This window comes from Gobius niger, assembly GCF_951799975.1.
Source record: "Gobius niger genome assembly, chromosome: 1".
NCBI lineage: Eukaryota > Metazoa > Chordata > Actinopteri > Gobiiformes > Gobiidae > Gobius > Gobius niger.
The window spans coordinates 12,077,793-12,093,816 of NC_136852.1; the positions used below are offsets into that span (position 1 = coordinate 12,077,793).

The 16,024-nt window shown below is 40.2% G+C and overlaps 1 protein-coding gene across 1 annotated transcript; it reads right to left on the bottom strand.

The window, feature by feature from the left end:
• Positions 1-88: 88 nt before the first annotated feature.
• On the bottom strand, positions 89-13,675 carry cul3b (cullin 3b). Its single transcript, XM_079572411.1, has 16 exons — positions 13,408-13,675; positions 11,951-12,148; positions 10,754-10,867; positions 10,156-10,316; positions 8,146-8,260; positions 7,839-8,067; positions 7,609-7,754; positions 6,181-6,357; positions 5,939-6,109; positions 5,731-5,838; positions 3,531-3,655; positions 3,348-3,444; positions 1,823-1,957; positions 1,552-1,738; positions 1,299-1,444; positions 89-1,174 (listed from the first exon to the last, which is right to left on the bottom strand). The coding sequence occupies exons 1-16, from the start codon at positions 13,468-13,470 to the stop codon at positions 1,043-1,045; spliced, it is 2,304 nt and encodes a 767-aa protein (XP_079428537.1). The 5' UTR covers positions 13,471-13,675; the 3' UTR covers positions 89-1,042.
• Positions 13,676-16,024: the final 2,349 nt, after the last annotated feature.

Genomic DNA, 16,024 nt, shown 5'->3' on the forward strand with positions numbered 1-16,024 from the left:
AGAATTATTTTCTGGATAAAATACATTAAAAAAAAAGAAAGAAAAACCCACACATTTCATCCATTTATTCTACATTTAATATGATGAAAACAAGGCCCTGTACAATCCACCTTAGCAGTGAGTACAATAATTAATTTACAATTTGTACATATTGGAACATGGTGCTAAACTGATTCCACTTGTTCAAATTGCTGTGGAGAAGGAACAGAGATCTCTTTGTAACTCGCACCTTGAAGAACTTTCTATTCAGATACCTTTTGGCAGAAGATAACAGCAGTCCTTAAAGTCAGACCCGAGCAAACACTTTCTTCTGTGTACAGTCGTCTCATGATCGACCAATTAGTTATAAGCATGTTGTCAGGTAACAGCTGTTGATCTGCACTGCCCTGATAAGGGCAAACATGTCTAAAAGTGGTATTAAATATTTCATTCAGCATGAGGCGCACTAATTCTTAACGGACAGTAAAACAACCTCATAACAGTTATAATCGCAACATAAATTAAGCACTCTTCATGGCTTGTCAAGTACTTAAAATGTATTTTACTGCTGTAGCAAACCAGGCCTGTACCAGGTAACATTGTGCCCCAAGACCAAAGTGTGATTTAAAAGGTCCAGGGCATCTGTACATCGACCTGTAAAGCCAACATGGTGCCACAAAAAAAACAGAAAAAAAAAAAAAAACAGAACACATTGACAAACATTAAAAAATAGAGGGAGCGAATTCAATTGTTTTCTTGCTCTCGATGCAGCCGACCTTTTGCTCATTCTTGACTCTGGTTAAGAACAGCATGTACTAAATTGGCAAACATGCCCACCCAATTCTCTCCAAAGGCCACAAGGAACATGATTTGTACAAAACTAGAACCCCTCGTTTCTCTCACCAGAAGAAATCTAATATTGCTAGAAAACTTCCCATCTTTCATGTGAGTTTTACACATTTCATGGAAGAAAAGTTAAGCTTCCCAGTGTTTCCCAGAATCAAAAGCACTTCCAAGTTCATCGAATGCAGTCCACGAAAAGACTTCGTTTAATTCACTTGCATTACGCTACGTAAGTGTACACTTTACGGTCCTCTGGCGTTCGTGCCAAATATTCTCGTTCAATAAGTCCTTCAATGCGCTTCTTGATGACTACAGGACTGGGCAGGAACCGTGCTCTCAACTGCTGCGTCACCTGAAAGAAAACAACAAATGGTCATTTACAGACTGCTTTAATTACAGAAGCCTTCTGCTCAATGTGATACAAAGCACAGATAATATGATTCAGTGTTGCATGAATGAAGGCACAGGATACTGACCTCTGCTACTAGAACATTGTGCTGCATCTTCTTCCTGGACTTCATGATGCGGACAATTGCAGCTTCTATTTCATGTTTTCGATCGTCATCCACTTTCTGCCGCGTCTCCTTCCTCTCTGGGTCTGATTCACCTTGTTTAGCCGCCACTAAAAAGCAAAAAAAAAAACCCATCACTCATAGTAGTTTTTCTAAAGCAATGAAAAATCTAAATATTAAAAGCTGAAGTGAACTTTCAAAAACAGTTTTCCTGTACCTGTCTGGATTTTAACTCTGTGTAGTTTGGAGGTAAACTGGTCATTGACAGTAAACACGTGGCCATTCTCAATCTCCTTGGACTTGGGCTCCTTAGTGAGGACTCTTTGGGTTGGCTTCCCACAGGCCAGGGACTGAAGCGCTCGCACCAGCTCTCGCTCTGGTATGTCCGTCTCCTGCTGGATTTCCTACAGATGATGGATACAAGAAGTTACAAGAAACTGCCCATCCCCATGTGCAGATTTGCTAAAACGCTGCGTTTGTTTAGATACCTCAAACATGGACTTTTCTCTGTTATTGAACAGCATTAGGATGGTCATCTGGAAGGTGGACACCTGTAGGATGTGCTTCCTCGTGTTGGAGCCGGTGACCTGAGCTCCTCCTACTCCAACTTCAGAGCCGTCCTCCTACAAACGGGTCAGCATGAAGATCTTATCCATTTAAACTCATAACAAATTCACATGTTTATTATTCAAAAATGTGTCCGTGTCTGTGGCTACGGCTTTTCTCAATTGATGAGACATGATGATTGCTGATATTTTCTTCCAAAAAATGTAGTACTGCGGCACAGTGGCACGATTCCCACCTTTCTGTGTGGAGTTTGCATGTTCTCCCCAGCCTGCATAGCTTTCCTCCGGGTACTCCGGTTTCCCCTACATTTACAATAGGCAGTGTGTGAGTGGTTGGTGGTGGTCGGAGGGGCTGAGATTGGTAGCCACGCCTCCATTAGTCTACCCCAAAGTCAGCTGTGACTACAATAGTAGCTTATACCACCACCAATTATACTGTGAATGAATAATGACTACAGTGTGGGGCTTTGAGAAACTTGGTAACACAGGCTCGTACACTGCAATACAAGTGTAGGCCATTATAACTCAGTTACATTTACCACAATGTTACTCAAGCACAAGTACTTGAGTAACATTATGGATTATTAGAGTAATTTCATCATTTGGTACTTTTTACTTCTACTAGAGTCATAATCTTTATTCTTACTTGAGTAAAGAAAAAATAATTACCGGTACTTGTGCCACTGTGAGTAAATGTTAAAGTTACCAAAGCTGCATGAAGACCTAAAATATATGTAGTTTGTGTTTCTTGCAGCTTTTTTCCTCGAGAAATTTACAGTACAGGCCAAAAGTTTGGACACACTGTTTATGTCTTGGCTTTTCTTTATTATATTATTAACACACTACGATTCTCATTGAAGGCGTTAAACTATAAATGAACACATGGGATTATGAAGGAAACTCCAAATATGTTTTATATTCTAAATTCTTCAAAATGGCTGCCCTCAATTCTTGGCATTTTCTCCATGAGCTTCATATGGTAATCTTCTGAGAGAGTTTTAAGTCAAAACCATTTCTGTGACGACATCGTGAAGCTAACTGAGCTATAAGTATAAAGATCAAAGCGACAGGGGGCGATTTGGAAGAATTTATGTCAACATTTTTTTGTTTTCAAACACAATTCTGTATGTGTTCACTCATAAATGAACGGCTTCGGAGAGAATCTACCAGAGGAACAGTTTGAAATGAAATAAAAAACGAATACATAAAAAAAAGCATTTCCAAACTTTTGGCCTTTCCCCGCTCTTTGTCCTGGGTAAATTTCACCTCTCTGTCATTCACGGCCAACATTCAGCATAAAAAGAACATTATTATTGTGCAGTGTGTTGTACCTGATCTGCCTGTGCAGGTTTTGACAACATGGTTCACGTTTTTACAATGTCCTATCAATCAAGGAAAACTGTAAAAGCTTTGGAAATTCTTTTTTATATTTTCCCAGCTTCCATACCTTTTTGATTGCGCCGTAGAAAGTGGCGTTTAAATCGGCGGAGCCCATGTGATGCTGCAGTGTAAGTTGTCTGCCGCTGTGCTTGCCAAGATAAAACCTACAAAAACGATGCAACAACTTGTTGATGATCTTGGATTATTATATAAGAGGAAGTTTGAGAAAACGGATGACACTCAGTCTCACCTCCTAAACACTTCAAATGCATGGCGTGGAGATGGCGGGATGCTACACTTGGGTGTTGCTGACTGAGTGGGCCAGTACCCTGTGGTCAAGACTCTTACTGTCAGGTCCACTCCTCCCAGTGACGCCTATAATGTGGAAACACAGAAGATATTTAGAGACAAGACTCACTACTGTACATTTTGTGCACATTGTTCAGAAATTTTTCAGAAATTAGGGCTACAACATAAGAAAAATAAATGTGATATTTGATAACTGTCTTGAATACTGTAACATATTTGCCTGGACATTACATTGGTTATTTGTTTTAATGTGGACATGTCACACAAAACCTACTTTTTTAAGCTTTATACCATATTATAATAATGTTCCCTCAAACTCAGACCTCAAGACGTATTTCATGACATTCACGCAGGTTTGAGTAATCCTCGGGTAATCCTATTTAATTTGGAGGTTTCTTCTTCTACGGTGTCAGCACAACATTGTTAAAGGGATATTTCAGGATTTTTCACATAGAGCCTCATTTCCTAGTTATCCAGAGTGTTGTTGATTTCTGGAGATATTTTTTTTGTAATTCATGCAGTTCTTATATTTGAAGAGTTTCGTGGCGCTAGGCTAGTGCCAGGCTAGCGCATCTCTATGGTAGTGTTTTTCAACCTTTTGAGCCAAGGCGCAATTTTTTCATTGAAAAATTCACGAGGCACAGAACCAACAGAAAATATAAAAAAAATAACTCTGTAGCCTGTATTCAGTCAATCTCATCAAAGTGTCTAGAATAGGATCACCGTATAGTCTTGCGAGCCACAATGCCACTGTCACAGCCACCTGCCGCATCCATGCATCACTAATTATCTTGTCTCAAAGAAATTAGCTACCTGATATAGAGTATTACATGGTTACTCTGCCGATCACGAGACAGCACAGACACTCGAAAATGGTACATTATTTGCGGATAATGATGAATTTGTTTTCAAAAATCAACTTGGTTAAAATTGGATAATTTCCGAAGGCACACCAGACATTATCTCATGGCACACTAGTGTGCCACGGCACAGTGGTTGAAAAACACTGTTCTATGGTATCAGCTAGCCTGCATTAAAAACAGTCTGACCCGCTCCACAGAGCACCTGAGGCAAATCACTTATAACGCCAGACTAACCATATAAATGTCTGTGTCGATAGAATAATTTTTGGAATATAACAGACCTTGCATCACATGAGTTACCACATTTTGAGAGACTATTTTCTAGCAGGTCACTCCGCCGCTGCGTAGCTTATACAACCATGAAGCTGATGATGCTCAAATAGAAGTTCTTTTAAATGCAAAATGGTTAAAATTACACTATTGACACAAACATTTATATGGCTAGTCTGGCGTTATAAGGGATTTGCCTCAGGTGCACTGTGGAGTGGAGTGAACAGAGACTGTTTTTAATGCAGGCTAACTGATATTGTAGAAATGCGCTAGCCTTGCACTAGCCTAGCGCCACGAAACTCTTCAAATATAAGAACTGCTTGAATTACAAAAAAAATATCAACACTCTGGATAACTAGGAAATGAGGCCCTATGTCAAAAATCCTGAAATATCCCTTTAAAGCTGTGGTAAACAATTTTCTCCGGGCACCATAGATATACATTATAAATGCGACATTTGTCAACGGAAGAGACTATGTGCACTGGCATTTCCCCCAGCGCAAACAAGGAAGTCAGGCTAAATTGATATGAGCTTCAGCTGAGACTATTGCAATGTGCAGGAGGGTCTGTGAGAATTTACTCAGCTACCTACGACTTTGAAACCTGAAATCCTCAAACTGTCCTCTACATTTTTAAAGCCCATAATCCAACATTATATCAGTCCTGAGCCGTTCTGCGCTTAAAATATTTCACGCGTGTCGAAGCTGTAGATCAAAACTGAAAGGTTGTTTAACAAGTTATTCCACATTTTACTTTTATAAAACGTAAAATATCAATGCTGAGGCGCAAAATAAAGCCCCATCTCCACTTTAATGTCTGTGCAGCCCTATTTACAATAATGTCATGCAATACAAATTGTACAGGAGGAAACTGAAACACATAATTATTCCTAAATTGTTTTAATATTTCCTAATGTGCAGCCCTTTTGAATCGACAGTGTGTTTTAAATGTGCGACAGAAACAGTGGATTGGATAAAGACACAGTATGAAGGTGGTGCGTGTCCTTACCCCAGTGGTCTGTAAATGTTGTCTAAACTCGTCCATGGTGGTGTTGGAGATGCTCATGTCCCGGAACATGCCTTCTAGTTTTGAGGTGAATTGGCAGCCGCACTCAGTCTGTCGAACAACCCCAAAAACAGCCACATGTGAAAAGTACTGGACCAACGACTGGTTTTGAACTGACGGGTTAGTCAAAAGTTAATGGATATTTTCTTACCTTGAGCTTTGAGATCATGTTTTTCTCAGAGTCGTCAGAAACACTTTTGTTGGTGAGTAACCTGCGGGCGAGGTGCTGTTTGTAATACCTTTCAAACACATCCTTCTCCTGCATAAAGCGGAACAGCACCATCGCTTTGTCCAGGATAGATTCAACCTCCTGCTCTGTAAGCTGTCAAACAGAACATTAGATTAACACTTTGAAAATCACGTAAAAAAAATTGTTTTTGGTTTTAAACTTACCCCTTTGACACCTTTTTTCAGCTTATCATCAATAAACAGAGAGAGGTATTCTGGGGAACGCGAGTTAAGATTTAGGAAGTACTCGAAGTCTCCAGCAATGGTTTGTTTGAAAAGTCTGTCATTATTAAACGATTCTTGAAGGAAGCGATCAAATCGTAACTTCAGGTCCAGCAAGCCCTAAAATGAAGACAAACACAGTACATCAGACAGACAAAAGCAGCAACATCTAAGCGGGGTCTGTCAAAGCAATGATCGGAAATGTCAAGGCACATTTTAGAAGTGTCAAGTTTTGGGTTTTGTGATACGTTTGGTGATACTTCTGATATACACTGAACAAAAATATAAATGCAACACTCCCACACCTCTGAAGCAAAATTAAACATTTCATTCAGAGGTGACCATCCTTGATATGCCAAAAGAGTGAAGGGGGTGGTGGACTGTCTCATCAAAGGAGAAGTGCTCACAAACACAGATTTATGAACAACAAAAGGATCTGTTGTTTATATAGAAAATGTAAAATGTCTTTGAGTTCAGTGTATGAAAAATGGGAGCAAAAACAAAAGTTCATTAAAAAAGAGAAAACAAAAGTACATTCTTTTGAAATTATACAAAAAGTGTTGGCCATGTTTTTTGTTTGGATAGGTGCATCTTAGGTAAAAAGCATATCAGCTTTTTTGATACCGATACTGGGTTTTAAGTATCTGCCAATACCCAATATTTACCAATACCTCTTTCATACAAGTGGCTTTCTCTGAGTGAAAATTTGAACTGGCTCTTTTCTCCATTTTAAGATCAGTAAAGTCATATTTTACTGTCACGCTGTTACAGTTCAATTATCAAAACTCTTGGATAAACATTTAACAACATTTGGCAGGCTTTAGGCAACATAAATATAAACAACTCACTTGAAGTGATCTGATCATTACAAATATGCTAGATCAGTTATTTCTAAAAACTAAAATACAAACACTTAGCTTCAGCAATGGTCGTTTTAATTTAGGTATTTCTATGTTTCTGTCCCAGTCTTGATTATTTTTTGTTAGCATGCAAGCTAGCTGCGGCATTGGGTGGCAATGAATTCTCCTGGTTCTTTCTTCTCCTTGGTTTCTTTCCAATGATATGCAGCCCATATTCATTTGGGTTTAGGGGGAAAACGTTGTGTTTTTAAGGCATTGAAAGCCAAAACTCGTATCGGTTCAGTATCGGATATTTGTTGCCGATACCTGATATCGTATTTTGTCCATCATAGGCTCCGATATCTGATACCAGAATCGGATCGGTGCATTCTTATTTTTCATAGGATTTATCCATGACATGTGAATTTCAGTAAGATTTGAGATTTGCTATTTTGTGATAGTGGCTTCTTTTCCATATTTTTAATTTTCTTTCTGGTCATTTCCTCGGTCCAGGAATAACCTTGTCTCTCACCTGAATGTAATCCACGGGGTTCTTTCCCTCTCCCTCCTCCGACACCAGCGCCTTGCCCTGCTCCCTCAGGTAGGAGCTCATGCACTCGCACATCGTCTTCAGCCCGTTGGGGACTCGGCTGAACAGCTTGTACATACACGCCAGATCTGTCAAGTGTGGACACAGACATAGAAGTGGTTTGTCACAGATTGTAAATAGAGCATTTGGTTCATTTCAAATCAACTTCCTACCATCTGTCTTGCCGTTCTTGAGCATATGGACGAGGCCTGAGTTCTCCATCTCGACAATGGTTTTCATGTGTTTGGAGATGAGTTCACGCTCCACCACTTTGACAATGGGCTCCTCTGTGGATTTATCCAGACAATGCATCACCCGCTCGATCTCCTCGTTAATCCTCGCTTCTACCTTCTTTATGTAGACACTGGCACTGTTCTCCGCGAGGAACTTTTGGCTTTCCATCTGTAACGCACACCAGCATTATTGTCCAAAAGTCCCAGCACTGTAAGATCTCTGCTTTTCGTTCTCGTTTCAACATACCTGGAAAAACTCTGCAGACATTTCTAAAAATGGTGCTTCGAAGTCTTCTTCATAAACAGACCTCCCTTCCAGACCGAGGATCATTAACATTTGGCACGCGTTTCTGATAGCGCCTCTGATGAAACGGAAAGAAAAAAAGGATTCAGTCAATTTGAAAACTTCTTCAGAGTTGCATTGATGTGCCACTCGGCGAGCATTTTTAATTCATTTTAATATGAATACAGGTCTTCAGACATATCCAAGAGCATTAGGGTTTGAGACAAGACTGAAATACTAAAAATCTGCTGAACAAATACAAGAACATGACAGATTTAAAAAAAATAATTGTAGTCATAACTACAGAGCGGTAAATATGTTTACACATAACTTAACTTGTCTATTTTTGTTTTCAAAGCGGAGCGTACCATCTAAATCAGTGGTTCTCAAACTGTGGTACATGTCCCACGGGTGGTATTTGGGCTTAATCAAGGGGTAGCCAGAGCCATCTGCACTTTAACACTTTATCATTTAGTAAGAGATCATTAATAATGCATTCAAGTTAAGTGTTTTTTGGGTTAACACTAGGCCAGTTAATTACTTTATCAACTAATCACTCTGTAAGAAAATGAAGGACAACATTTTTAGTCGCGGTAAATGTGTGTTCTGCGTGTGCAGAGAATCCATCTGCCTCCGTCTCCCTGTGCGTAAAGGCAGCACTGAACACATGGGCCGTAGCCCACATGTATCCTGGGCCGTGGAGTCTGAGGAGGGAGCGGGCAGTGGAGCCGCGGTGCCGGTGCGTATAGATGGCCTTGTGTCTCAAGGGCATGCGAGTCAAGCTTTGGACCTAAACCCAGTAGGTCAGACTTATGTCTGCACCAGTGCACGAGTATGAGCGTTCACGACCGTGCACGTATGCACACCAATGAAGACAACAACTAAAGTAGACAAGCAAGTCGCATGTTTTCCACAAATATCGTGAGAAGTTTCTCATTTCATTGCAATCTTTTTTCTGAAGAAAAAAAACCCTTCAAATTAACCCATTCTATAAAGTGATCAAACATGACTTCCTCAAGCTGTCCTCCCCTCGTCTCTCAGCAGTGTTTCTGAAAAGTGCGTACCTCGTACGGCAGCTATGCAGTTTGCATGGAGGAGCGCAATGTTTCACGTTAAATTTGTTTTCTATAAATACCACCTTTGGCGTAGAGGAGCGGCTACGCAAAGTTCTGGCCTCATTTGCTTGATAAATGAGGCCCCAGGTCATTTATAGATCAGCGCTGCTTTTGGAGAGAGGCGGGGTGTAAACAAAACGCTATGGTGCTATTTAGCTTTACCGATGCCAACACTTTCTGTGGACTTTATTGCGGAGCAGGAGGGACTCGTGGGGAAACACTTGGAATTCCAGCCAAACGAAGGCATCACGGAGAGAACAACAACATTAATGCAGGCATGTCCAATGTGAGTGAGAACAGAACGAAACGAAACCACCGCCCAGTCAGTATATCAGAGCTAATCAGTTAGCGACAGGAGCGCGACCGCTTTAGCCAACGATCCAAATACAAGCACGATTGTCCTGAGAACATTAGTCAGTGCTTAGGCCTACTGTTACTGTTCTGCACTGTTCAAAGGCCAGAGAAATGCAGCAGCGGTTTGACAAACAGGCAACAAGTTTCCCAAATAAAAAGGTGCTTCACTCAGACAGCCATGAAATATCGATACCATCGTTTATCGAGTACTTTTTTTCAAAAAGGATCGTGACAGGCCTAGATGACACGTGGGCTAATTGTGACCCAGTTTAAATTGATCGAGATTTAGGCCTGGTGGTATGAACTGGTACTTGGTGGGAAAAGTTCGAGAACCACCTATCTAAAGAATTGTAGTTTTTGCAACTATCCACTTTGCCATTAACCGTGCCACTACACTTATTCTAGTACAATACATGCTCCTGGATAATGAGGCTCTATGGGCGGTGCTGCCTGCTGTGGTGAAAATAGCAGGTTAGTCACAATAAGTTTGTTGCGTGCAGCTTACCTGTCGACCACCTCCCCTTTTCTCTCCCGGGCGATCATGTCCAGGAGCGTCTGTCGGAGGTGGTCTCGGATGCAGCCGTAACGGACCACCTGATCCCGAAAAATGATGAGGCCCAGGTTGTAGACATTTTCCACGTTGTTCTGCTGTACATAGACACGGTCCTACAATGCAAAAAACAAATAAAACCTTTGTGAATAAAAAAACAAAGTGTGTAGTAAAATAAAAAAGCAAGTATTTTTTTTATCTTTCAGTCTCTTTCTATAATCTAGCCAGACAGTGGTAGCTCCAGTGTGTATAATTCACACTTTGAATGGTCTACACAGCGCATCTTTCCCGTGGACTTCAGCACAATCACAGCCTCACGGGCCGCTGCAGAGGGAGGGAAGTACCGCGTCGATATAGGCCGACATGCGGACTCTCAGAGCGGGGGATGAACAGATCACAAGCAGAGAATGTGTCTCTGAGAGGGGAGATGCTGACCTGACTGTGTGGTATTACACAACTCCTCCAGCACAGAGGACTGTTAAAAAGGTGCTATCTGCTATTCTCTGAGCGGTTTGAGCTGCTGCGTATCAGTGTCGCGCCGCCGTTTACTTACCATGTACATGAGGATGTCTCGGATCATCACCATGGCTGTTTGATGATCGTTCCAGGCTTGATTCAATGTTTGAAGGAAGTTATTGTTCAGCGAATTCAGAACATCTTCTCGAACCTTCGCAAGGTGGAAAAATAAAATTAGTTCATAACAATAATGCTGCAGCAAAACAAACAGGAACGTCTTAATAAAAGTGTGGTGCAAACCAAGCCTCAACACACACACACACACACACACTCACACACACACACACACACACACACACACACACACACACACACACACACACTGTTCATTTGTTCCATTTAGTGCTTCTACTAGTCAGCCCTAAAAGCCTGGCAATAGTCTGGCTGCAGCATGACTCAGCACCTTACATCTGGGTCGACAGCTGAAATTCTTTAGGGCACATTGACCTCTACATCTTTCCTGGACAAAACTACCACCTTTCACTTCAGTGCCATGTGATCACCCCATGTGGTTTTCAATCTGTCTGTTTTAAACAACTTTTGCACTTGGCATAAACAACATAATGCAATGGGTGCAGCCAGGGTTTCATACTTGGTTCTGACTGATAAATACACGGCCACAAAAACCTGTTGTGTCACTTCAAATAAGAATTAAGTCAAATCTCTAAAGACAACCTCTGGGAGGATGTAGAAGAGGCACTTCAACGTCATGATTGCATTAAACCATTTTCACATCTGCCATTTAGTCTCTATGCTCTAGAGTCTGGACTGTTATTATGTTTTTGTGTCGCATAAAATCATACTCATAAACAATGAAGTCCTTGTTTGTCGTATTGAAAACCTTTGTACAGGAGGAGCAGGTTCCAGCTCCAGTACTTTACTGTCTTCTTCAAGTCATTTGTGCTTTTTGTTACATGTGTTTTAGTTCTATGAGACCCAGCACAATCATGAATGAGTCTTTTTCCAAGTATTTCATTTTTTATTTTTTTCTATGAAAGAGACCATAGATAAAATCTGACACTCGTCAGTGAGGATCTTCTTGGGCTGCTCCACTTTTGGTGGTATGCACCACAACCCTCCAGGGCATTTTGAACACAAGAATTACCTGCTGACCATGGTAATTCATCTCACCATTTTCATGTTAGATGAGGGCATTATTAAGACTGACACAGACTGGAGCAAAAGAATCATTGATTAGATCCACCTGTGTTTGACCCATGAATGAGAGACTTACTTTGTTGATGAGGTGCTCTGTGACGACCTCCCGCAGCCCTGTGTACAGCTTCTCTCCGTGTTTGTGGAGCACCATGGTGTACGCATTTCTGTACAGCTCCTCAAAGCTCAGGCCACTGTTGTTCTTCCTCTGAATTTCCTGGATGGCATTTTTTAGAAGGTCCCAGATGTTGTTTACATACTTCTCATCCATTGTCATCTGAAAAAGATTGAAGAGCAACAATCATATTACAATTTACCTGCATAGTAGAGCTCATCAGCAACGCCTGCTTTCAACTGAAAGGTCTTAATTCTTCAATTTAATACAAGTCACAGACGTCATAGGATGCTGTGAAGGTTGAATTAAATATGATCCAATTCTAAAATCAGACACAATGCACCATATTTAAGAAATATGGTGGTGGTTATTCATACGCACACATACTACAATTACATTTAGGTCCATTTGCTAACCTTTAGAATTATTTCTGTAACTCACTGCCCTGGAGCGGGTAACAGTTCAGGAGTCAAGTAGGCTATAATTTATTCAATCTCAAGACTATGAACAACTTTTCACTGTCCTGCATCTGAATCATTCAAATCTGTCAACTGTCAACTGCCACTGCCATCTTCACTGTACTGTGTGTGTTTCTACTGCAGACAAGCCCAAACACATGCGTTTCAAAGAGCTGCTCTGGCAGTAGGTCTGTCAGGACTGGACCACATTAACACATCAACAGCTACTTACTGTAATGTTATGTACAGTTTTACATCTAATGATAGCGTGTACTTGACAACTACATAATTAATCCCAAACATTACTAGCTTAGCAGCTAGCTACAAAGGGACTTACATGTTTGTGTCTTTTAAAAAGCCCTGCAGAGATTAGAGACAGTGCCATGTTGAAGACAAAACTTCTACGGGAAGACTGTCTTTTAGCTCAGACACATTAAAATATGACGTTAGTTAGTCTAGGTTTAGCTTTAAGAACAGTATTAGCAAACTGCTGGTTTGTAGCATCAATCCATACAACGGCACGTACATTTGATAAATTATTATAAATATCGTTTCCATTGATCTGGTAGGGATCTGGGAGAAAAATCATAATATTGCAGGTTTAACTATGGATAATTGCAACTAACACCCGTGTAAACTGGCAAAACAACAAGTGTCAAAAGAGAAGCTAACATTAGCGTCAGAGCTGCTGCTGCTGCTGCTGCATGTACTAGATCCAGTCTGCTAGCAACATATGAGCCTGTATGACATCTTTTAAAAAGTGCTTGTTTGCATTTGTATGCTACAAAACTCAAGCAGTCCATTGTGATAATATGACATTTGCTGGAGGCTCTGGAAGACTGTCATGTCATCTGTCAGTGGGCTGAACTAGCCTATTAGCATGTCGGTTAGCTCGTAGCCAGACCGCGGTGATCGAGTGGGCTGCTGTGCGGCAGACAGAGCACTGACTGCGGGTGGACTTACAGGAAAGGCCCGTATTCTCATTTTGGTGTCCTTCTTGGTACCGCCTTTGCTGAGATTGGACATGGTTGCTTCTTCTGTGGGCGCTGTATTTACATGAAAATAATCTCCGGGTTGGGACGGGATGACTGCCGGATAGCGGTGCAGCCGACGAGCTTCAGCCGGACCTCGCAGCCCCTCGTCCCGATCCAAGTTTATTGTTGACAGCCAAACGCCAAAGCGATACTTCTACATCGGGCAATGGCGGACACTGCACTTCTCACTGCGTACCTCACGCTCTCAACTCTCGCGATACTGCGCTCAGTTCACAAACTTTATGCTGCAGAAAATGTGTCCAGGATTTTTATTTGGTTGAATCACGAATGATTTGTTTGTGAAAATAAGCTATACGAATGAATTAGTATCAACTAAAAGTAAATAAATAAATAAAATAAAAGTACTTGAGTGAGTATTGATCAACTGTGTGTAAAGGTTTAGGGCTTAGTGTTGTAATCAGTCCAAACAAAGCATAACATAATCTCAAGAAAGTTATTGCAAGTGTAAATTAAAGCCACACCATCTAACATTTCACCCTATAAATAGAATGACACACAAGCATCCATGGAGATGCTGACTAAAGGAAGCCAAATATGACATTTAAAAAAGGTTAGGTTCTCATCCAAATCCATTCCTTGATTACACACCGCAAAATTAGCATCTTCTGACTTGTATTGCTGGCATCGGTGTATTCCAAAATATTTTGCGGTGTGCCTTTGCTTCATTTCCATTCATTTTGTCACTTACTAATTTGTCACTTACTCAGTAGAAAGAGTGATCATAGGTTTTACTTAAATACAAGGTACCCTAAAGCTAAAACTATTCCAAGAAGTACTGTTACTTTAAAAAGTTACTCACTCAATCAATCAAAACTTTATTTATATAGCGCTTTTCATACAAAGGTGCAAAGTTCTTTACAGATTTAAAACAATTCCCGCCCACCCAACCACCCACTCCTGCAAATAAAAGCAGACAATAACACTCATACTCACCCCTCCCCATAGCCACACACACACACACACTACTCAGGTCCATGAAGCCTCCTTGAGTAAATGTATCTGAGTACCCGGGGCCTTTATGTATTTTTCAACATTTCTTAGCTCAGAGCACAATAATGAGGCAACAAAGCGCAACAAGCCTTTCACCATTTATTTCAAGAAAAGCAACAAAACAAAAACAAAACAAGTCTCATCCAGTTGTCTCAATATTCTTGTTCTTTATTACATTTGGAAAAGGAACAAGGTCATCAACACTCAAGACATAACCTAAATAAAAATAACAGATGTGTTCTCAATATAAGAAATTTATATTAATATTAATTTGGCATATTTGTTGTACATATGTACTGAATATTCTAAACATAGGCTATCTGTTTTAATTGTATTTTTCTGAAATCTAAGCAAGTAGTTCTTCAAAATGGCATGAAAAAGGTGAACAGGATGCAACCACATGGCCTATACAATACAGACCTCTGTAATCATTACAGACAATTACATCTTTGAAAAGTCTTTATGTACAGTAATTATACTTTGCCACTTTAAACAGGTCCATCTGTTAGATGAAAAAGCCTTGATTGGGTGTACTACCTGGATTAGCAGCGTTTATCACACTGGTGGTTATTATGACACACAATTTAAATATGAAAACATAATTTATATTTGAGAGCGCAAAAATACTTTGCCGGCATGGGTTTGCAACTGAGCCAGGAAGTAGTACATAAATGTTTGCTTGGCACATGAAGCCCTGACCTTGAACAAGAAACACACACTGTTAAAAAAGAAAAGAAAAAGATAAATATATCAACAGCATATCACAGACTCTTTCAATAGAAGTGTCTTACTGTATCACCTCAATGCCTTTGGGAAACACATACCTGGTAATACAGTAATTTAAGAAGAGGCATAGGTATTTACATAGTCTTCTATGCAATGTCACAGAGGCAGACACTTCCTATTGCACATGATAAAGGCAGGTATACGTGAAAGAGTGGTTTAAAACAATACTGCGAAAAATGTATGTGTGAGACACTCCTAAGTGTATCTGTATGCCCTTACAAAATGACATAAGTTAAATAATCTTTCTCCTCGATCTAATGGCTCCATATAAGGGAACAGATCATCATGAACTAAACTAAACTCATTTCTTGCTTTTTAAGGGGAGACACTGCAGATAAAACGGATCCAGGGTTTTTAATTTTCAGGTTAAGTGAGAGTTTGCTCTTTATACAAACTTTCACCAGGAAACAAATATCGTAATCTTCACAAAAAGGCGTTAAACAAAATACATTATTCTCACATTGTGACATCTGCACTCACTTTATCAACCAATATCTTATATCCTGTTCTAATATTTATTACTATTTATATTCTTAGAAGTTTTATTATTCATTATATATATATATACACACACAATACAGTATCCTGTTTTCCTGACTATTTGTTTCTTGAGAGCTGCTGTAACAAGTGAGAGATCAATAAAATTCCATCTCATCTTAAAGTAGCAAGTCCTGACACCAAATTTCCCTTTTTTCAGAATTTTTCAAAATCTTATTTCTATCCGGATTTACTGAGCTTCAAACAACCCC